Source organism: Blennius ocellaris (assembly GCF_963422515.1).
Source record: "Blennius ocellaris genome assembly, chromosome: 10".
Classification (NCBI taxonomy): Eukaryota; Metazoa; Chordata; class Actinopteri; order Blenniiformes; family Blenniidae; genus Blennius; species Blennius ocellaris.
In genome coordinates this window covers 18,362,523-18,385,509 of record NC_137659.1, presented here as the reverse complement: position 1 = coordinate 18,385,509, position 22,987 = coordinate 18,362,523, and the positions used below count along the sequence as shown (strand labels likewise).

General features: G+C 39.5%; 1 protein-coding gene and 1 long non-coding RNA gene across 11 annotated transcripts in view; both read right to left on the bottom strand.

Annotated features, from left to right (window-relative positions):
• LOC308135648 overlaps positions 1-821 on the bottom strand; it is a 34,104-nt gene extending 33,283 nt beyond the window's left edge. For 5 of the 10 annotated variants that reach the window (XR_013936798.1, XR_013936799.1, XR_013936800.1 and 2 more), the window contains exons 1-2: positions 665-820; positions 221-279 (exon numbers count right to left, since the gene is read on the bottom strand). This is a non-coding gene — a long non-coding RNA (uncharacterized lncRNA). Of the gene's footprint in view, positions 1-220; positions 280-664 lie in introns of all 10 variants that reach the window. The other 5 variants (XR_013936795.1, XR_013936796.1, XR_013936797.1 and 2 more) reach the window with 2 other exon arrangements.
• Positions 822-9,618: 8,797 nt separating this feature from the next.
• LOC308135033 (uncharacterized protein) overlaps positions 9,619-22,987 on the bottom strand; it is a 61,931-nt gene continuing 48,562 nt past the window's right edge. Inside the window, exons 9-16 of the mRNA XM_080502907.1 lie at positions 21,490-21,549; positions 21,154-21,413; positions 17,946-18,005; positions 13,376-13,468; positions 11,814-11,895; positions 11,624-11,733; positions 11,161-11,350; positions 9,619-10,205 (exon numbers count right to left, since the gene is read on the bottom strand). Coding sequence (XP_080359033.1) covers positions 10,201-10,205; positions 11,161-11,350; positions 11,624-11,733; positions 11,814-11,895; positions 13,376-13,468; positions 17,946-18,005; positions 21,154-21,413; positions 21,490-21,549 — 860 coding nt within the window. The 3' untranslated portion in view covers positions 9,619-10,200. The remainder of the gene's footprint in view (positions 10,206-11,160; positions 11,351-11,623; positions 11,734-11,813; positions 11,896-13,375; positions 13,469-17,945; positions 18,006-21,153; positions 21,414-21,489; positions 21,550-22,987) is intronic.

The window sequence follows — 22,987 nt, the reverse complement described above, 5'->3', positions numbered from 1 at the left end:
TCTCTAACAGATCAGACTAACACATAAAGTCCTACGAGGGAATTCTATTTAGAAAGTAATATTTTACAATACTTTTGTATTTGTATGCAGATTACAGCTGTGTTTATGTGGAAATAAAAAGTAATGAGCTCATTGTAAGGAATTATATAACATAGATAGTCAGGGAGAACCAGTCAGTGAATTATTAGGAATATCTGAGCTGTGTTCTCCATAGCCTTACCTGTTTTGGTGAGATATGGTGTGTTATTCTCCCGATGTGTGTTGTGTCACAACAAAACCCTGGAGGGGAAAAACAAAAGATGAGCTTTAAAGGGTGAGGAAATTCTGGCCACAACTATACTAAGTGTAATTCAAACATACATTGCAAATTCGTTACAACAACTGTATATTATTCAAGTAGACATCCTAAACAGAAATGCAGTATGTCATAGCTTAACAGAAACATTACAGCAATTCGACTTTTATTATTATCAGAATCCTGAATTATTTTGCTGACTCAAGTTTTGAGTGTGAAAACAGCTTGTGTAACGCAAACATTGTTCCAAATGTTAAAAAATGCACACAGCAGACAATTGAATTGTCAACATTTTAAGTTATGCACGTCTGGTAAAACGATAAATCCTCAGTACAAAAGTTACTAAATTCTCATGTAGATCAGACTTACCTGAGTCCAATTGTCTGTTTCCACACTGTAACATCTTGATCACCAGTACAATCTTTACATCTAAAGGGGTGTTCTACCACTGAGTGCCAGCACACCAACCACTTACTATTCCAATGTCTGAATGGAGGCAAGAAATCAGGCAAGAAAGGACAAGGACACATGGAGGCTGGGACTAATACTAAACACCTCCTCAAGTGACTCTTGCTCCATGACAAGCATTTGTTGGCTCAGATTTCAAACTTAAGAGTCAAGGTGCCTCACACCTTCTTTTGTGGACATGTGATTGCAGAAGTTGAGAGCTCCAAGGACTGTGAACAGCTGGGAATGGGACCTTTAACAGAGGACTTACTGCTCCACTTAAGCCTGGAATAGAGTTCAGAAGATTGGTATGAAGGCAAAAACAAGGACACTCTGTACGTCTACTGCATGTCTTGTACTATGCAGGCCGAGGCAAGGCTTTCTTTCTTTTGTTTAGTCGAGGCAAGGTTCATTAATGAGGTGTTTTCCTGACAGGAATTCCTTCAAAAGCAATTATTAACGCCGTTTATTGGATGGTTGATTCTTCTGTTCCGAGTTTCTTCAAATGATGACTCTAATTTGCTTGGTTTGAACTTGCACCCAATATGTTGGCTGTTGAGACCATTCCTTCATATTCCACAGACACTCAAAAATAAATACTGTAATGACGACTACTTGAATATTACAAGAAAGAGTGAAAAGAGTGACCGGTAAAAAGAAAAGAATAGTATAGTTACAGAAAGGCTAAAGGTTTCAGCCTTTATCTTATAGTATTATTTGTCTGAATGTCAGCATTGTTTACTCTTCTGAAATATATATTTACTTATAGAATCGTGGGTGGCATGGGCTATCAAGGGGTTGAAGATAGAACATAACTATTGCCAAACGCTTACTGATTCAGATATTCTTACACATATTCACATTAATATTCATCAAACCAGCTATGCAGTGAATGAATAATGCAATGTGAAGCATCTTTGAGTGTCCTGAAAAGTGTGACACAAAACCCATACATTTTTATAAACATTTGTATATAATATTGCAATGGAGGTGTAACAAAACCACCACTACCTCACGTGTAACCAGCACATAAGCTGTATACAGTTTACAACAACCATTAACAGCCAAAGTCTGGCTATATGGCAAGATTATCTATCTTATATCATGTTTTATCCAACGTCATGTCACTGGGCACTGGTTTCCGTGATGTTTTCTTGTTGTCATTGGTTGATGAATTAATTTCTTCCAAAAACAGGTGTTGAGTTTAACATGCTGGAAATTGGTATCCCGTTGCCAGAGGTTAAAATTGAAAATACAAAATGTGAAAGTGAATTAGTCAATACATCGTAGTGAACTATGCTCTGTTAAGAACTCGAAATTGTCGAAGTACTTTCTTTTTTTGTAACATTAAAAAAACATTTTAACACACACTGAAACAGTGGAAGCCATCTACTTCCGGGTTTGCAGTTTTATTCTGAGACTGCGCTGACAGCATGTCACTACAACACGTAACAAGCTAATTATTCCAAAAAGGAAACTATTGATCCCCTCAGAGATATTATATCTGATCTTTGATCAGGGAACCACAGTAGTGACCTGGAGGATTTGAACCCACAAAACTCTAGGCCACAGTTTTGCCAGTGTTATGTTGTTTGCAAATCATGACCATTGACTATTATTCATGTAGTTCACTGTGAAAAGTGTTCACGCGCATCCCAATTTAGAAAGATGAAAGTAGTGGTCCAGTTTTATCTGGAACATCGCCATTAAATGTAGCTGTCTTATTAGAATGCCTGAAAAAGTAAAGCATTCATTCATTCATTCATTCACTCACATTAGTTAGTGGAGGCCTTCAGTTTAATTATCACCTGTTTCTGTTTCTCTGCATGTCAAATCGCGCTGACACTCGTCCGTGCGTCAGAAGCTGTTTACTAAATCATCAGAGTCGTGAAGGCAGCCACCAGGAATTTCACAGGTTATCTTTGTCCCACAAGGATGAAATGCCATGCCTGAAGACAAAGACAAAGGGTACACTGAAGGAGACGTCTCATTTTTGGACTTTCATGAAGAGGATTTCATTGGATGTTTTGATTCTGTGTAACTTGACTACCCCATTTTAATTATTGTGTCTTGCCCTTGTCTACATTTCATAGTCCATAATTCTCAGTCATTTCTTGTACTTGCTGCCTGACCTTGAAAGGACACAGACTCATTGTAACCTTCCTGTTTTGCTGTGTCAACGATGAAACTTGTTTTATTAACCCAGAACATGTTTTGTGGAATACACACTCGGCCATGGGAACACCTCTTAAGCCTATTTCATTTTTTTTTTTTCCGGTTGGATGGGCTTTATTTTATATCCAGTTAATTGGAGAGCTGCACTAACCTTGGTTGATAGGCTGTTTAACCAGCATTGTTGAACACAAAACACATTTTGTGTTTCAGATTTGGGGCAAGGAAAGAAGTTTGTGACCAGAAGACAAGAGAAGAAAGCAAAACAACAGAAGAAGAGAAGAGCTTCACGATGGTGAACCAGAGACGCCATTTTCTGGGAGCCTGTTGTTTGTTTTCTGTTACTCTAGCATGTAAATAAAACCCAATTTTGTTTGACAACATGGGAATGTCTCATTTGTAATTTGATGCCTTTGGGTGATATTTTCAGCTTCCCTCTGCTTCATTTTTTTTTTCTTTCTTAAGCCTATTTCATGTTCACACAACAGTAAGCACAATCTTAGAACTGCTGTTTGTTCAGGATCAATATTAACCAATGAGATGATGAGATAAGTGTATTAACACTATGAAAAACATTATTTGCAGTAATGAAATAGTTTTAGATAGTGTTGTGTAAGTAAATGAAGATTAGTTAAAACAAAAATATTTGATACTTAATACTTAAAGATACTTAATGACTCTTTTTATCACAAAACATGCACTCAGTCTGCAAACATTGAACAACATTGAATAACACAAAAGACACAAATCACAGGGTTTTATTTTTTTTGCTCATCTTTTTATTTAATGATTAATATTCACGTCACTAGTTAACAAGTAATCACAATAAACATCTCTTTCATACCAAATATTCAGAATTGAAGGGGGAGATGAGCTCTATCTAATAGGACGGATGCTTCTAACAACCAGCAGTTTGTTGTCTTCTGCATGCTCTTGCTATGGTGTTGTGCCCTACAGAATAATACAGCACACACTACAGTTCGATCCACGCCACAGTACTGAAACGCAGCCGCTTTTATCTTGTCTCTGTTTCCAGACCACAACGTTGGTAAGTAAGGACAATCACAGGAGCAATATATAACTTAAAAGTATAGAGTTCTCTTGCAACCTTTAATTTTCTCCCCCCCCCTTGACAGTTAAAGAGCTGGAGCAGTGGTTTTACTTGGCTGCCAGCTGGCTGTTGCTGCAAAAGTGGTGACAAAACATGTGAAACCTGCTGCTTCTCAGTACTGTGGTGCTGACAAGCCTCTGTAGGTGGGAGACACAGCTAGGGGCTCCAGGTGCATATCTACCAACACGCCTTTTTAATCAATCTATTTATTTATTTATTTATTTTTAAATTCCTGATACAGTTTAAGCTTCAATCTAACCATTCAATAAGTAATCATCCAATTTTAAACAGTGCAAACTGGTTCACTGACACAGAGAGAATAGTTTGGTCCAAGACTTTCTTTAATAAAGTCCCGTGTTGGTAGGTATGTCGAGGTGTATATTTGGAGCTGTCTAATACAGGACATGACTTTCTACCACATGCCAAAAGACGAAGTCCAGTTACCGGTAGTCTGACTGGGGGTTGTGGCGACAAGCAGGTGAAAAGGCTGGCCAGTGTGTGTCACTGCATTTCCCATCAAAGTGCTTCAGTCTGGTTTCCTTAATTGATTTTAAACTGATTTATCTTTTTATTTTAAATTATTATTAATTTCTTTTTTGTTCTTTCTGCAAATCATCAGACGCCTGACACGACACACACCGCCTCTTTTCCTGCCTGTTAGATTAAATCTGGTAAATAGTGTTTCCATATGTGATCTATCTTCCCAAACAGAACAGAGACAAACCTCAAACATGTATTCTTGCATCTTTAATACATTTTAAAAACATTCTTGAAACTTCAGCAGCCCTTTTCTTGACGGAAAAAAGGCAGACACTGAAAAAAGAAAAAGTACACTTTTCCTTTCTTATGCTTTCAATTTTATAATAATAATAATAATTAACGTTATAAACCTTAACAGTAACACGTTTAGGAACGTGAACGCTCATCCCTCAACATCCACAGCATCTTGTTAATTTTTTTTTAAACATTTTTTTAAGCTTTTTCTTTGATTTTAATTATTTTGAGTTATTTCAGGTGTGATAAAAACATGGTGGTTTCTATATACAAGAGACAGTGTGAGAAACTCGTGGACAAACAGTTGTGAACAGACATCAGAGTGAATCTGGTTATTATATTTTGTCCAAGCTGCAAAGTAACAGTAACTTATTTCATGAATTTCCTTCAGTAGCACTGACAACTACCAAGTCCGTAAAGTGGTCATGAAGAAAATCTTATCCCAGTGCTGAGACTGTTATCTAGTGATCCCCTATTAAAAAAATAATTACAGTGATTTCTCTCACTAAATTTTTAAAGGGAAGTCTTAGGTTATATGGATATGTATTACACAGTATAAGAAATGACTAATAATACTTGCGCTACACTGATTTTTTTTTTTTTTTACAGCTGATTATCTGAACAGAATCAAAATTTTATTAAACACTTAAGGTCTGGGCTGAGTAAAAGTTTTAAAAAGTCTGTCTCACGACGTGATTCAAAATTGCCAATTTCCAATATTTGGGGCATTCATTAGTGTAAATCAACAGTACAAAAGTAAGTAGTTTTATGTTTTTAATAAAAAAAACTTTAACTTGCTTAATCTGGACATCTGTGTCTTCTGAGATGGGAATAATAAATTTAAAAAAACAGATCCTGCATTACTGGCTGTGGCTGGTGCGCTCTTCACTGAATGTCATTTTATTTGTTATTATGATTTTAGCACAGATGCCTGTAAAGGGAATTCGAATGACTAATTTGGTGAAGTATTTTAGAGCCTGAAAGTAGCATTCAAGATCAAAAAGAATGTAGTGGGTGTATTACATTTTAATACAATTTGGAGCCTGCAAATGTCACATCTTTACACAAAAATGGAATTTTGTAATTGTTTCAGTTATGACAATAGCTGACAATTACCAATCATGCTTTATCCTATCTTTATTTGAGTGACAACATTGGACTGGAGGTAGTTTTGATCCCTGACCTATCAGTGCATATGACATATTCAACCACCAACTTTGCAACTTCAACTTTGTAGCTTGGCCAGAATACACGAACCAATGAATGTTAACAGGAACAACATGAGGGCAGACTGGAGAGTTGAGTGTTAAACCGTCATAGCCAACAACACAACACCGACAAGCAAAGTTCCACTAAAATCCACTGAGGTGACCAAGATGGTGAGGTTAGGGATGTTTTTTCAGCTCATCCCATCACGGGGCCACACACTCTTACACTGAGCTTCTTACAAACAATAAGACTACAACTTGCTCATATCCTTATGTACACAACGCATCTTCTACACCTATAAAAGTGCTTCCATACCTTTTGTTCTTCTCTTCCCGAACAAAGGTTCATGTTATCATTTTCACATACGATCCACGCATATGCAGTGTCACTGTTACTTTTAGGCAACTCATGGGGATGATTTGGAAAAGTACAATATTTAATATGCTTATATTCTGCTTTTTAGGTATCTAGTCTTAATTCTTGACTATTTGATCACTTGCTCTTCGAGTATCAGAAGTTAATCTAACTACCAAGACTGTTTTGTTCCCAGAAGCACACAGGTACAGTACACAGCTGACAATTTCTTACCAATATACAGTAAAGCAACTTTTATATCACTTGAGTGCATCAGGAAATGAACAAGACTATGTTCGAGTACACAAGGCTTTAGAGTTTTCTGGGTTGTACATGATCCATATGATTTCAGATAGTATTCAGTGTTCCAGACACAATAATATAGTGCTAGTTTATATGAGGACAGTATGTAAATCTACCGTAGCTTCTCTAATTGGTGCTGCAAAGTTTCTCAGTCAGCTTTTGTCAGAGTCACAGAGCCAGACTATCAGTGTTCCAGAGGCAAAGCAGCACTCCCTACAGGATGAATGCAGTAGTAACACTTCACACATCTGACAACTACGGCAGCACGCCACGGACACGCCACTATCTTCAGTGTGATCAGCGGAGATCATCCCAGCCTTCAATGCGCAGTGAGCAGAGGGGATCCTCGCCGGCTCACAATACTGGTCTGATACATGACAACGCTTTTGGTCTGCAAATCAGTCACATCACAGTGTTGGGTTATCAGAAGCTAAAAGTAATCTAAACTGATCAGAGTGATTTCTTGGCATAACACACTCCCCAAACCAGAGGAGAGACCTCTTTTCTCTACCGCTGATCAATGTTAACAAATGCGAAAATCCAGCAACATTTCTTTTCAACAGACTTCTTTCTCTTGGACTCTCTTTAAGACTTGGTATTCAGGGACAATTTCAATAGCGCTGAGCTCAAATTGGAGATTTTTATAACACTAACTGCAAACCCAACGACAGTATTTGCAGGCTCACTTAAATACTGCTGCATTCATGGCATTTTGCAGACGGGCAGTTCCTGCTGTCCAGTTTTTTTCCAATAATTTTTTTTAAAGTGTAAAAATGTCTTTTTAAATTTTTGCATGTCCAGTCATATCATATCCAAAACAATCCAAGCCAAAAAATGATAAGTAAAACTAAAAGAGAAAAAAAAATGTTCAAACTGTTTTCTTCTTCCTATTTACACAACATATTGAAGATAAAATATAAACACGACAGATGACTAAAATGTTCACCAATTAGTTCAGACGATTAAGGTTTGTGTATGAGTAAATCACTAAATCATCTTAAAGTTGGAAACAGAAAGCCAACATCACATTTGCCATGAATGCAACATTATTCCTTTTAAATGACTAATCCTTCAACACGTGAACTCACACATCTCTCCTAACTACCAGTTAACAACAGCAGATGTCTGTCCATCTCTGTATGTCTGTACACCCTATGTCGGTAACAAATAAGCCTTGACCACTAATATAACTGTATTGCTGTAAGAGAGTCGGAGTGAGACACAGAGAGAGAGGAGGGGATAAGGGGAGCCTATGGTGGAAATGTCAGACAGTCACTATGATAGGAACAACACAGCGACACAGCTCATCCTTGATTTCACAACATCAGCATTGATCACCAAAACACAATAAAGAGTTTTTTTCATTCTAGTACAGAGAAGTGCTTTTGCGAACAGCGGACTGTTCTTGTTTTAGGGGTGCTGAGTTGTGTTTTGTGTGCAATATATGGGTATGTAACAAGCATGTAAGTGGCGTCCAGAACAACATGTACTGTATATGTGTGCATGTGTGTGCAAGTGTTTTGCTTTGTGTGTGTATACGGTTTGCAGGATTTCACAGAGTGGGTTGTACAACACACTGACTTGAGGGAGGACTCAACAGGAGGGAATGGCTCCGCAGCCCCACCCTTTCAGTGGGTCGAGACACATGACCAAGAGGTGCCAGCTGTGCGCAAGAGAGGGAAGGTGCTGTCAGTTATCATAATCACACATAAGCCATTGCACAGCTCAGGGTGAATGCCGCGGTCCCTCACACGGCGGGTGCAGGTCTATGGGTAGAATTGAAACATGAATGTTAAAAACGTAATAATAGGGTGAAATGTGACGTGTTCTTTTACAGATAAAGTTGTACATTGAAATAGTTGTTAATTAAGGTGCTTTTGTGTTTCATTTTTCAAAACGGTCATCAACCCAAAGCAATGCTTGTATAAAGAGCCAAAGTAACATGAGGACTTGTGCTATGACTATTTTGCAGAACTGACCTCAATCCAGGTTTGAGTTTCCTCTGCAGATCATAAACATACTTAACATTTCCAAAGTCGGACAGTGCTCAAACTTGTGCATTATCAGCTGATGTACATCATAGTATGCAGAATGCATGCTAATGTCATAACCTTAATGTCTCGTCTCGATGCTGCTTATTCTGGATTGGCCTTTTCTGGAGAGTATACATAATTTCACCCCCCCCCCCCCTTTTTTTTTTTTTTTGCATCAACGATGCATCACGGCTCTTCTACAGATATCCACTGAATCTATCCCCAAATGTTACCATTCAATATGCTGGTGTGTCAGAACTTTTGCCTGTGACATTCTCTTTGACACTGCCTACGATAGGTGCTACAAACAGTTTACTGTGCATTAGTTGTTCCTCTTCTGTGACTAAAAGGTATAGCAGCTAGCAGTTGAAGATTTGATTTTCATTCTATTTGGGCTAAACACTCAGAATTTGTATTTATTTCTTTAAGGGCAAAGAAAGTCATTCCCAAAATGCTTAACTCTGGGGAAAAATGTGTTTTGAGCTAAGGACAGCCTGAGAAGCAAAAGTTTTTCTCTCCCTATTGCTCCAGCCTAGATGATTATCATGCACTTATCACTTCCTTAAATTGTGTTATTAAAGTGTCTAAAGCCTGTCTAAAGCCTGAACAGCTTTAGTTACCACCCTTCACGAAGGAATTGTCCCACATGAAAGAACAGTCTTCACTGAGCTTTAAAATGTATATTCAGATCCGGATATCTCCATTCATCGCCACTCTACATTATGTGTTTTCTCTGTGCCCGTCAGTACTAATGCTGATAATCATATCAGTTTTATTGGGAAACATTACAGTAGGAAAACTTGACTAATACTGAGAAGTGAAATAATGTGTGATGAGCTGCAATATTGAGACAACTTGCTGAAATGCAGACATCTGATGCTCTGGGACTGGATGTGGTAGCGTCAACGCAGGTCTGCTAACAAGGTTAGGAGATCATGGTTTTAATATGTGAAGACCTGCAAGAGGGACCAGAGCAAAGCCTTGCAACTGTGATATCAGGCATGTGGTTTAACTGGAAGGAGATTCACAGGTTGAAGAATCTCAGAAGAAAAAAGGAAAAAAAAGGGGGGCTCTGCTCAGTATACTCATGGTACGGCACTGACTGAGGGTTTATTGCAACGCGTTGTTAGGTTTGGAGTTCAGGGTCGGCGGGGTCATCTAAAACAGGGCTCACGATTAAAATTTTATCAGTCGAGACGCTGGTGGAAACCCACACAGGGAAACACAAACAGAACAGTAAGTGCTCCTCTCTGTGGTAGGCGGGGCCAAAGGTCAACCCATGGGCATCAATAGGTCAAAAGGTCAGGGTTGGTTGCAGGAAGCTGGCAGGCAGACCCCAGAGAAACACTGAGAGGCAATCGGTCAGTTCGGTGCTGCAGTGGGCAAGATGGAGGGCGGGGTCAGAGGGAAGTGACTGCGCCGTGGTTGGTTGGTTGGTCATCTGATTGGCAGGTCGGCAAGCTCCATGCGCATCCCACCAAATATCCACTAGTCACTAGGACTCAGTCTGCGAGGGGGGGGGAAAGGAAAGAAACACATCTGAAGGCAGGGTTGAAAACTTTCCCCAGCCAGATACTTCCTCTGGTGCAGGTTCATATAAATCACAGGGCAATCAGGAAGCATTCCGGTTGTTTTGTTTGTTTGTTTGTTTTTTTTTACATTTTCATTGCATTAACATGTAGCCATCCATAAATTAGGCCGAGCTTGACAAACACACAAAGGGCAGAAGGCTGTTGTTCCTCTGAACACAGCTGCATCGCCAAGGATGAATCTATCCATTAAGCACAGTTGATCTTCACTCTGTGAGGCTCATAATTTCCTTTTGAAGAGTAATTGTGCTATTTTTACCTCGAAAATGTACGCTCACTCACGGGCACAGGCCACAGACTTTTCGCTGAACTAGTGGAATGAAGTTGCAGCTGCATATCTGTTAAGTTATGGATTTTTCCACTTGTTGAAAAAGCCAGGGTGGATGAAAGTGGATAGTAAAACAAATCACTGGTGTAAAGTATTAAGAAAACTGAAGTTTCCTTTTATATAACGTGAAATCATTACTACACATTGTACAACAGATAACATCATCACGGTTTTCTTTCAGAAATGTCCCTCGCTGCTAAGAATTTGTAAAACATTTTTTTTAATGAAATTCAACTGTGATATGGTTCTATGTGAAGATATGAAGCTCCAAAGTAAGAAATAAGTCAAAAACATATTTGGCACAACTGTAATCCTGGGTTAGCTATTTGGTAAGTTGAGGAAATAAAAAAACAAACAGAAAATCATGCACAGACAAACATAAACTTCAATACTACTAACTGCTTGTTTGGTTCATCGAAATCACAGCATTTTATGTGCATTTTATGAAATCTGCTCAATTAACATGAAATGTTTCTATTGGACTTTGTTTACCAAGTTTTCTTGGTAGGATTCCTGTGTACGTGTCTGTTTATGTTTACACTCACTTGTCTCAGTGATGCGTTTGTCTATGCTGAGCGGCTCTCTCAGTCCGTCTCCTCCGAAAGGATTGGTTGTGGTCTCCTTCACACCGTTCTCCTTGGCAACACCTCCTGGTGCTGTTGCCTTAGCAACACCCGCGGGGTCTGTTGTCGGAGCTCCACTCGGGGGTGAAGCCGTCTTCTCTGTTTTCTCCTCCTGTATCCAAATGAACACAGAGAGCAGAGATGCACACAGACACCGGGGCAAAGCCTTTCATGCCACAATGCCATCTAGTGGTGCTTGTCATCAACAGCACAGTGAGTCAGCAGTGTTAACGCAGGGCCCTTCAAGCCGAAACTAACCCTCTGCATGCGAAAGGACAAAAAATGCTGCAGTTGGAGGATTTTGTGTGTTGGCTCTCATACTACATTTTGCACAATGTCGCCTGTGTTAGCTGGTTATGTACAGTATAATGTGTTGTAGATTGACCTTATGGCCATTGGTCTGTCCGTTGCCTTGTCCAACATTGTCCATGGAACCGATCTTAGACTTAGCCTTGATGCTGAGTTTATGGGACTCAATCTTCACATCACCACCACCTGGGCAAGACAAGGAAATTAGTAAGAGAGCCCAGAATAAATGTTTCAAGTGAAGACAAATACGAGGTTAACAGTTGGACCTGGTTTGTATTTGATGTTGTCCTTGGAGCCACATTTGGACGTCACTTTGCTCACGTCAACCTTCTTATTCAGGATCTGCACCTGTGGAAGTGTAACGATCATGATGTCACTTGTTGGGCTACAAAGACCCCCCATGCAGAGCAATCAATGCAAATCACACAATGGATTATTATATACACCACAAATTACTTGCTTTATTCAAAACTATATTGCTTTCCATATTCTGACCAGTTTTATCGTCATGCCTTTTGATGGGGTCGTCAATAAAACACCATTCATACAGATAAATTAGGACAAGTTAGAATTGGAGGGTGAGTGCAGGCAGGGTTCAGACCATTGTCAGATGCTGAATCGTGTGCTGGCAGCTGGCGCTGAAGGGTTTTAAAAGCCGGCGGCCCGCCTGACTGCATGTGTTATGGTTAGTGATATTTACATATTTGATGAAAGACGAGGGGATCGACAGCGAGCTCGTCGTGACGGTTACTGCTGTCTGAACACACACCATCATTAGTTCTGACTGCTCTGATTGACCCAGAGCTTTTTCTCATTAGAGGTTGCTTGACAGGTTAAATAATGAATAACCTGATTTTGAAAAAAAGCAAAAAAAAACCCACAAAAATACCCCCCAAAGTAAAACACAAATATTAGCGTCCTGTTTAAATATTTATTGTGGTATTTCACACAGTGGTTGCTGGTGCTTCCATGGGGAAAAAAGACATATGGATGCAGACTATCACTAAAAAATACAAAAGTATTGGATTTTATTCAGCTTTTTTATGTTATACTTTATCATTTTATTATCATGTCTTGATCCAGTTTGTGCTGTTTCATATGGAGCTAATAATTTAGGTGTCAAATAAAGCAAAAGCATGCCATGAAATTACAGTCGTTTCAGTTTGAGTGGGAATAATGATAAAGTCAGCAGAAGGTTGTAAAAGGCTTCTGATTGTGTATTGAATGTTATAGGCCTCCTGAGGATTAATTTGCTGCTATTGTGAATCCAAGCATTTACTCGTGCCTGAGCTTTTCCCAGTCCACCTTTCCTATCTAGTTAAATCGACGTGGAACAGCAAAGTGGTAGTGGTGCAAGCAGCTCAGAGAAGGAACATGATAGTGCAGCAGGTGTTTAGAGCAAACAGGAACAACATCTGGAAGGGTGGGCATATGGGCCTGTGGTCAGGTCACTTAATATAAGGTGAATGAAACAGTGGGACCCACTGATGTGCTAATCACAATCAATTCATTCCTGGTTTCTTTGGAAACGATCAGCTTTCATCTGAATGTTTAAGGAGAAGCCTTCATTGCTATAGCTGAATTCCATTTGCACTGATGATGGCTCAAATGAAATTAGTTTGCTTAGGCTCAGTCTGTTAAAGTTTAGATAGTCACAGTCTATGTTACAGAAGCAAATGGCAATTAAGACCACAATTTCCTCTATCTCTTTTCACATATCAGGTCTTGTTGTGGCTTCTAAGAGGGATAAAAGGATGCCCAATTGAATTTGAATAGATTGTGGCATCAACCCTTCCCAGATTCTGCTCCAAGCTCCAGCAGTACTTACATTGCCACCTCCAGGGACATGTTTCATATTGTCCTTGGAGCCACAGCGAGAGGTGATGTGGCTGAAGTCCAGCTTTTTGTGCACTATCTGAACCTAAAGACAATCAGGCAGACACACAGACAAGCAAGAGAGACAGAGAGGGGGAAGGAAGGAAGGAAGGAAGGAAGGAAGGAAGGAAGGAAGGAAGGAAGGAAGGAAGGAAGGAAGGAAGGAAGGAAGGAAGGAAGGAAGGAAGGAAGGAAGGAAGGAAGGAAGGAAGGAAGGAAGGAAGGAAGGAAAGAAAGAAAGAAAGAAAGAAAGAAAGAAAGAAAGAAAGAAAGAAAGAAAGAAAGAAAGAAAGAAAGAAAGAAAGAAAGAGGCAGACAGACAAGAGCAGCAGAAAAGGAGCAGATCAGCAGGCAGCATTTAGTTGAAATGAAACAGAGTAGCCTCGCACTGAAGGTATGGAAGAGAATCTGTTATTCAATCAATTGATTTGTCTGCATTTTGAAATGATGGTGAACACGTGAGACCGCACAAAAATGCTTTGAAGACAAAACAATTGTCGGTCGAAATGAAGGTGGGATCAATTTAACTGGCAAATAAAATTAACAGTGAAGTACCGAAAAGATGAGACTACTGTCTGAATAACAACAGAGTGCTTCCATATACAGCATCAGCTTCAAATACAACAAGCACAAAGACGGGAAGATGAGACTGGTGACATGCAACAAACTTCCACAGGACAGTCAGTGATTTTGTGTTAACATAAAGCAAAGAAGCAACTGCAAGTAATCACTTCAGGAGAATATAAATTCAACGATGTTCTGGGTTAGTTTCAATGTGAGTTTGGATTCCACATTGTAATTATATGCTCCCCTTTTGTTTCACTTTCATATGTTGTTTGTCTGATGGACGGTTCATTTTTGTCAAAGTGCTGACCAGGTGTGAATCCTGGTTGCTGCTGGACCTGCTGGATTTCATATCGTCACATAAAAGTTATTCAGACTTGAACGATTTTAACTTATGATACCTGAAACACATACAACATCCTAATGCAGAGCCAAATCAAAATGTATCTGCATTTAGATATATCTAATCACTTATGGTTCCTTTATAGTTGTGGTCTATTGGTTGCAGCACTCAGTGCCCTAATAATAATTTTATGATATATAACACAATAGGGTAGTAACTTTTCAATTGAACATTTAGCTTTCCATTTTTTATGATTTAATTTCTTTTCACGCAGGGGAATCGAAATTCACATCAACCATGCAACAAAACATTTAGTACGACTCAAACTAAGAAAACTAACTTGAAATGATTTTCCTTACATTGCTCGGGGCATACCGGCAGTACGGTTGATCCATCTATAATTGTGCCTCACAGGATTATGAAATATTGATGTTTATTATTTTGAAAAAAGTTTAAGTTTCTTAATATGTTCAGTTGTGAGCACATTTGAAAACATTATGTCGAGAGATATTGATTCAAGGCTGCAATTCTATATTTTTTTGTACAATCTAGTTTTTTAAAATGCTGCAAACCACTATGAGAAGGACCAATGCCAACAGACCGCTAATGTATATAAATGAATGAGGAGCCCTTCAGCACAAGAAAGATGGAGATGAGATTCAAAATGACATGAAGTTCACCAATAATATTGTGCTTGTTTCAACAACTCTTGTTCAGTGTCATTATTATTACCTACACAGAAGGGAAATCAAACAAAGGCAGAGAGGAAGCGCTTTCTCTTCTTGGCCTCATAGATACAATAAAACTTTTACGAGACTGAAACACCACAGGCATAGGTCAAACTAAGACCTTAACGTTTCTTTTTTGAACCCCTTTAGAGCAGTACGTGAAAGTACATTAAAATCCATGTGGGCATGACAACACAATTCCTATTAAAACTGCAAAACATTCAGGCCATGGTGAGAAACGTCATGAAGTTTTGCAAATTTGCAGTGTTTCTTCTGAAACAGCCTTGGCTTTTGAGTTTATTAAGATGTACTTCAATATGCAAGAATAACAACCAATTATCCATATGCATGTACCTCTGGGGCCTTTATGTACGTGAAAAAGGCTCAGCATGGAAATAGTTGAAGAATGTGGTCGTGACCCCACATTTGACCTACTTGTCAATCTGAAACTATTGGTTTAGTAGAGTGAATGTGTCAATTTGACATATAGCTTTTTTTTTGCTGCATTTCTATTTATTTGTTAACAGCTTGTACATGGAGTCTGTGTGCAGATATAGCTACGATTGTTTCCTAATCTTTATTCAAAGACAGCCAAATTCACAGTGTGCAGCCTCTTAAAAAATAATGCAGCTTGACCTTTATCTTCAAATTGTAATAGATCTGAAAACAAGAAGAAAATAAAATGGTTGTATGTTTTTTGAGGAGGAATAAATACAATGATAATAATACACAGAGGATTTCTTGTGTGACAAATATCGTGGACACAGAGGAATATAAAATTCCATGTCATTTCATGTCATGTCAAATGATGTGTGACTTTGGTGAGAGTGCCACAGGTGGAGTGGCTGACGAGTTAATCATTTATTACACAGTGTTGGAAATACTGATCTATCTTGAAGATGATTTCACTCTCCTCCTATTATGACTGGGTCCACCCCTTCCTCCCTTTTAGATGATGTTAGCTCTCCTCATTTTGTTTTGATATCAGTTTCATTGCCTTTCAGGGAGAAAAAAAAAAGAAAAGGAAAAAAGCCTGCAGCAGACGTAAGACGCCTTCCTCCATTCTCTCGGTGTCTGTCTTAGCCTCTTTTTCCAGGATGAAAATGGCATGATGACGCAGGTGGTACCAGCAAAGGATGACTCACTGAGCAGTTAGTGTGCGCACACACACACACACACACACACACACTCAGAAAGAGCAGCAGCAGGTAAAAAGAGTTTTCCTCCGTTTGGTTTCGCTGAAAGCACATCGTAAATATCCTAATTGATTTCAAGCAGCACAGCACTAGTGGCTGCAAGATTTCTGCTTCATGATGTCCCCTTAATATCCGTGGTGAGCTGAAGAGGCACTGCAGGATGCTGAATCTATTTCAGCACACTGCTTGGAGTGAAGAAAAACAAAAACAAGCAAATGAAACAAAGCTACAACAGGTGACAGGTGTTTTTCTTTCTTTCTTTCTTTTTTTTTTCAAAGCCAGTGCAACCAGAATGAAAGTTTCCAGCCAAATCCTTCTGTATGTGCATCTCCTTCATACTTACTCAGTCTAACATTGTACTGCATTGGGTGCAGTAATAAAAATCCCAACCAAGCACACCAGAGCAAGTGGCATTTTTAGTGTTTGTGTCTTCAGTGTGAGCAGACCGTTTGAGTTAAAAGAGATGATCTAAGTGGAAACAAAACAAAAAAATAAATACAAAAATGACAAGCTATGGAGGAAAAACACATTTAGTCAACTTTCGAGATGTATGACGCCAGTTGTGAGGGGATGTTGCACGCAGAAGCACGTAGACTACTGCCAACCTCCCGGAGAGAGCCGTTTCTCTTCGGCTGCACTCGAAGCAAAGGCGATTGCAATGAAGCTCAGGAAACCACAGGAAGAGAAAGGTTATACTTAAATCAATTCAGCTCAGCTGTTCAAGGAGCTCAAGCAACACTGAACAGAGTGAGGCGTCATTTGGAGGGTGTGTATGGACAGAGAGGCATGAACTATAGCACTTGTAACAGAATGAAAACATGTAGTTTGGTTACATATGCAAAGGGTTATATACAACTTGAGATATGTGATCATGAGGTATTACTGAAAATGGAATAATGTAAAAATCTGTTAATTATGTCTTGTGAAACTTGCTGGGAATTTTACTGCATGCTAGAAATGTAATTTTTCATAGTAATATAAAATATAGTCTAATAATATATATTATATGAAGTCAACAATAAGTATGTTGTTAAATGTTTTTTCTTCCAGGCTTGGTTTTCTTAAAGGAAAATATGGTATTCCATCTTCAAGTCCTGTTTTAATCAGCAATATCAATAAAACATGTATAATGCAGCAGGTATAGGACATGGTTTTATTGACATTTCACTGTATTTAGCACCAGAACGTATCATTAACATTGGTTTTATTTTGACATTGTCATCATCTTTGTTGCTAATTTTCATAAACTATACTCTGTCCCACAGAAAAGAAAAAAATCAAACTTGAAATTTAAAGTCACTATTTTACCAACATGGCCCACACAAGATGAAATTGGGCTGTATGTGGCCCCTCAACTAAGATGTGTTTGACAGCCCTGCTCTAAGCTTTTGCTGGCAAGACTGTATTCCCCAAAATTATTTTCCCTTAAAATGTCCTTTGCAATGTTCTCGTTTCATTAGCATTTATTGGTACACTCATTGTAGTATGCTTTGCAAGCACATAAACATTAGAAGATGTCAAAACTTTAGATCAGAGTGAGTTCATAATAAATGAAGTTAAAAACAGCCCTTTCTATAAATAGCCCCGACGTGCGTTGTCAAGTGAATGTTGTGTATGCAGCGACTGCACAGCAGAGAAGGCAAGATGTTCGGGTTGTGTCGAGGTGCAAGGGTGTCGATGGCAGGGACTCACTCTGGCCTTGGCAGCAGGGGTGGAGGGGTCTGATGTCTTGTTGCTCTGGGTGGAAGAGACCTGGGGAGACAATTAGTCCCCTGGTCAATAGAACCTCCAACCAACCACACGCCACAGCACAACAGGGTGGAGGAGGAAATGGAGGGCTGGGGATATTGGACTGACCAAGAGGAGGAATAACTGCACCAATCACATAAATTCGATATAAATGCCCCCCCCCCCAAAAAAAAAAAACCCAAGAACAAACTAAACAAAAACTCAATACAAATTCAAAGAGGCAAAATAAATAAATAAATTGGTTAAATGTTTAATTATAGGAATAATTCTGAATAACTGATAATAGCAGATTCAATTCGATGTGAAATCTCCTCATGTACCAATTGAGCAGAGGATCAGACTGCATCAGATGGATGGAACCATTGAAATGGGAGGAAACTGGAGCAGATGGAAAACTTTCATGAACACGATAATGATTTACAGTGGATTAGTACACCCAGCTTAACATTTGTCACATGTTAGTAACAGGAGCCAATCATAAGGATCAATAACAGTGTGAGATTAACTATACAATCAGAAAACAGCAGTGTAAATGTCACATTACAGGACTCAAGTTTCACAGAACAGTGAATCAGTATTATTGCTGAACACTGACGGATGGAAAGGTTGTCCGGCGGAATAACAAATGTTAAAATACTTGACAGATAAAACGATATTAATATCACAGGAGACCGAATGAGTCAGTGCCATTTATTATGATGCAGGGCAGTGACGTGTTTGTGTAAAGTGGCTTCACTGCTGGACGAATGTGTTTAATAAAGCGTAGGAACACACAAGAGCAGCAGCGGACCTGCAGCTGCAGACGACAGAGCCGCTGCCCGAAAGAGCCAACATTGTCCAATAATTACAGTTTGATGCAGACAACCGGATACTTCAAATTTCTCCCTGTCATACAGAGAAAAATGTCATGATAGGCCAATTTCATAGAACCATTTAAAGAGAAAATGACAGTCCCGTCCCTCGTCTGGTCTGTCTATAATTGGCCGTGTGACTGTGTCGAAACGCCACAGGTTGAGAAAGCGAGGAGTCACGGTGAGTACGAAACAGGGCGTTGCTAAAAAGATGCATGCATTCTGTTTCCCTGGTTTAATCACAAGCAGGGATGATAAATTCTGCGCACATGTACCTGTGAGGAAACATATCTTCATGTCAGCCTGCAGCCCTACTGGCTGACCGGATAGAAAAAGGTTAATGGGAAATGATGGATATGAAAGAAATATTAAAATCCATCCATCCAACCATCCATCTTCTTTCCCACTTATCCAGTTCAGGGTCGTGGGGTGTTAGAGCCGATAAAATCTAACATCTAAAATACATTAGATAAAATGCCTATTTCAGAAACACATTATCTTTTAAATCTACACCATGAGCAAATGTTTACTTTTGTTTTATTTTAGTTGTGTTGATTGTTTTCCCTGATAATACTTTATATTTCAGTGGAGAAGCATACACAGGAATGTGGCAACAGCACCGAAGCACTAAATGCTTTTGCAAGAGCGATCACTGACACCGTCAGTTATGCCTGATACATAATCATTCCATCGCCATACAGTATTCACTAATACCAACAGGAGCTGTCCACTTGAACGCTAGATTTGCTCACTAGATAATGATCAGAATCAAAATCAGAATCAGAATCAGAATCAGAATGATCGATTCCCAACTAAAATGAAAAAATCTCTTATTGTTTTGTGTGTTTGCAGTGGTGGAGACACTCATTTTTATGCTTCATTCAATGTACCGGTAGAAGTAGAAATGGGCGTCCTGTAAAATTCCTCATGTCCCTGACACATCAAGACAAGGTGCTGTCTCTTTCTGTCCTGCTTAAAAAGTCAAATATTAGCATGAGTATGACCATTATCTTAAGTTATGTCTGCTCTGTTGAGCCTCATTAACCCTGAACAAACATGAAATGCTGCGACAACTGTGATGCATTAGCAGTCAGAGATAAATGTTAGCTTACTGGTACAGGATGTGCGTGCAAGTTTGTACTTCATCTTTGTTTTCATCATTGTCATTAGTTCATAAATCTGTTCGTTTCAGAGTGCCTCATGCTCATCTAATGTGTTGCAGCAACAAACAAACAAACCTAATTAAAGGAATAAAGCAGTAAATGTCCATCCCTTCTTGATTGAGTAATTAGAAACTGTAATCAATTTAGACATTTTCCGTAACTTGCGCAACACTGGTGGCAGATCACGAAACAGAGATGGACAGAAGACAGACACATGATATCACACAGCAGGGGAGAGAGAGAGAGAGAGAGCAGATGATGCATGTGTCATAAACAATGACGGAGACGACCACGCAGCAGTCATGTATCTGTGCTACACCAATCTATGACATGCTGAGCAACCTTTCCACAGTGGAATGGCAATAGCATGCATTCACAGGAGCAATTCTCACTGTTTTATAAGTGTCAGTGTATTTCTGTGTGTGACAGGACAGGGAGCTCCAAAAGTGTGCGAAACAAAATCTGTCAGATAGCATTAGAGAATGAAACAGATAGAATAAAACGTTCGAGTCGATAGGATTCCGAAATACAATCCCAGGTAGATGTGAACATTCGACACAACCTCTTCTATTAATGACCTCCAGAACTATCAGTGTCTGCAATGCAGAGGTGAGGTGAGTCATAGATAGTTCTGGATCTGAAACAGCACAAGCTCATCACACATGCTTCCTTGAATGTAACTGTCAGCAGGTAGGTTTTCCCTTTGTGTCCCTCTGTGTTCTCCTTCTGAGTCTGAGCCCCCACCACGGTGTGCTGCTTTACATCACACAGAAACTAGTTTAAGATCCTGACAGCACCGTCTTCAATGTGTTCAGAGTAAACTCTGCACCACGCAGGGGTGTTCAGTTGGTTTTAGTGTTCACTCAGAGATGAAGATATCGTTTAACAATGTTATAAGAATCGAAGAAACTCCTCACTTCTTGACTGGTTGACTGACTGTACATCCTGACACCCTCTGAGTAAACCATGTAAGGATGATGTACAGCACAGAGTGGATATTTTAATTCAAACCACCCAGAGCAAAATCCTTTGCTGATACAAGAAAATCATTCAGGAGTATTTCAGTCGAGTCTTGACAGGTACACCACCTCGCTGAATTATTCATACACCTCTCTCGGGATGTTTGCTGTGTCATACCTTTCCCCCGCCAGGCTGGTACTTGATGTTGTCGATGGACCCGATCTTGGAGCGGACGTTCTTCAGGTCAGGTGTGGGCGCGTTGATGGGCCGGGGGTTTCGTGGAGCACGGGGCACCGCTGGCTTCTTCTCCAGAGGAGTCTGCTTGGGCACCGGGGGTTTGGTGATCACCCGGCGGCGGTGAGAGCCGTCGCCGTTCGTGGAGCTGGCCGGGGCAGCCGGGGTGGCCGGGGTGGTGGTGGGGGTTGGACGAGGACGAGCTACAGATGAATAATACATGTTAGAAACGGTTGGCCACTCTGCGTAAGATGTGTGTAAGTATTTCAATTTTTTGACCTGTCGTTTTCGGTTTTTTGGCCTCTCCTGTCTTGATGTCAGCCTTGTCATTCTTGTTAGCTGCGGGGCGACAGACAGAAAACAACCATTGGATCTCAGCATTAACTCAATGGCAATGGAAGCTTGACTTAACAACTCATTTATAAATGTAGCTTTTTCATTTGTTTTAAACTTTACAATTACAAAACAACAAGGCTGTTAATGACCATATAGATGGATGCCTTTACAGACCTCATAAGAGGTACTATTTTACATCAGGAATTTGTGCTGTCCCTGTTTTCAGATTGATAAAGAAGAGGGTTACGGGATGCAGCAGCTCTGAAGACGCTTCCATAACTAATGACTGTGCAGTATTGCTTTATGGATTAAATATGTAATAAATCACACTATAGTAAACCATATGCTAATATGCTGTCAATAAGTGGGCTGATTCAGTGACACGTGATTGATGATTGATTTGATTGACAAGGTATTAAGATGCAATAATGTAATCATTTAACCAAGAGGTTAAATGATTACTGAGCTGTACAGATGTAAAACTGAAATAAGTCTTATGAGATCAGAGTATCTCCAACAAACACAGTGAAAACTATCATTGCATTATAATATAAATGACGTAACAAGAACTGACTAAAAGCTAGAAAACCGCTTATTCGTTTGCTGAATGTGATGTTCTCACAAGTCTGTAGAGAACAAGCAAGAGCTAGGTCAAGTAGTGATTAAAATGATTGTGTTGTATTTGGCACAATATAAATAAAATTGAAGTCAAATTGAATTAAACACAATAAGAGAAGTGAGCTATATAAGATTTATGAGATTATAATGCAGATATTCTGGGTGAGGGGTTAGCCTGAGATCTAATTGTCTAAATACAAGTTGTAGAAAACAGAGAAGCACTGGACATTATGGATAAACCTCTCACAGAGTTTCCTCTGTCGCTCAAATAATATGTAAAAAACAAAACAAAAACGAAACACAGGGCACTTATTAGTCTTGCAGTGGCCTGTGTTTCGTCTTCATCAAACCTGCGCATTAAACTGTTCACATTGTGTCATACTATTACTGATATTCAAGGACATCTGATGGCTTTACGATCTTCCTCTACAGTCTGAGCAAATCACCCGTGACAGCAGATCAATTCTGTGTTAATGAAGCAGCGATATGTGGCACTAACCTTATGTGGCAGAAGCATTATGAACTCAAACAGAACTACGCCATCGGGCTAAAACACACTGAAGTAATGGAGTTTACTCATGCAACTAACACGAAGTAGGAACCTTCGTCGTACATAGCACCCAACACGCATCACTGTGAGCTGGATGAATGAATCATATTCTGCGAGCAAGCCACCCAAAAGTGCATAAAAAGCACAAAGCCTGTTTGAATAACACGTCTTGGACTGACTCATAGCCCGTTCGCTTAGAGAGGTGAGATCCTGTCTGTGATGTGCAGATAAAAATACCAGACTGGTGTCTTCAAAAGCTAACTCTTGTATCTG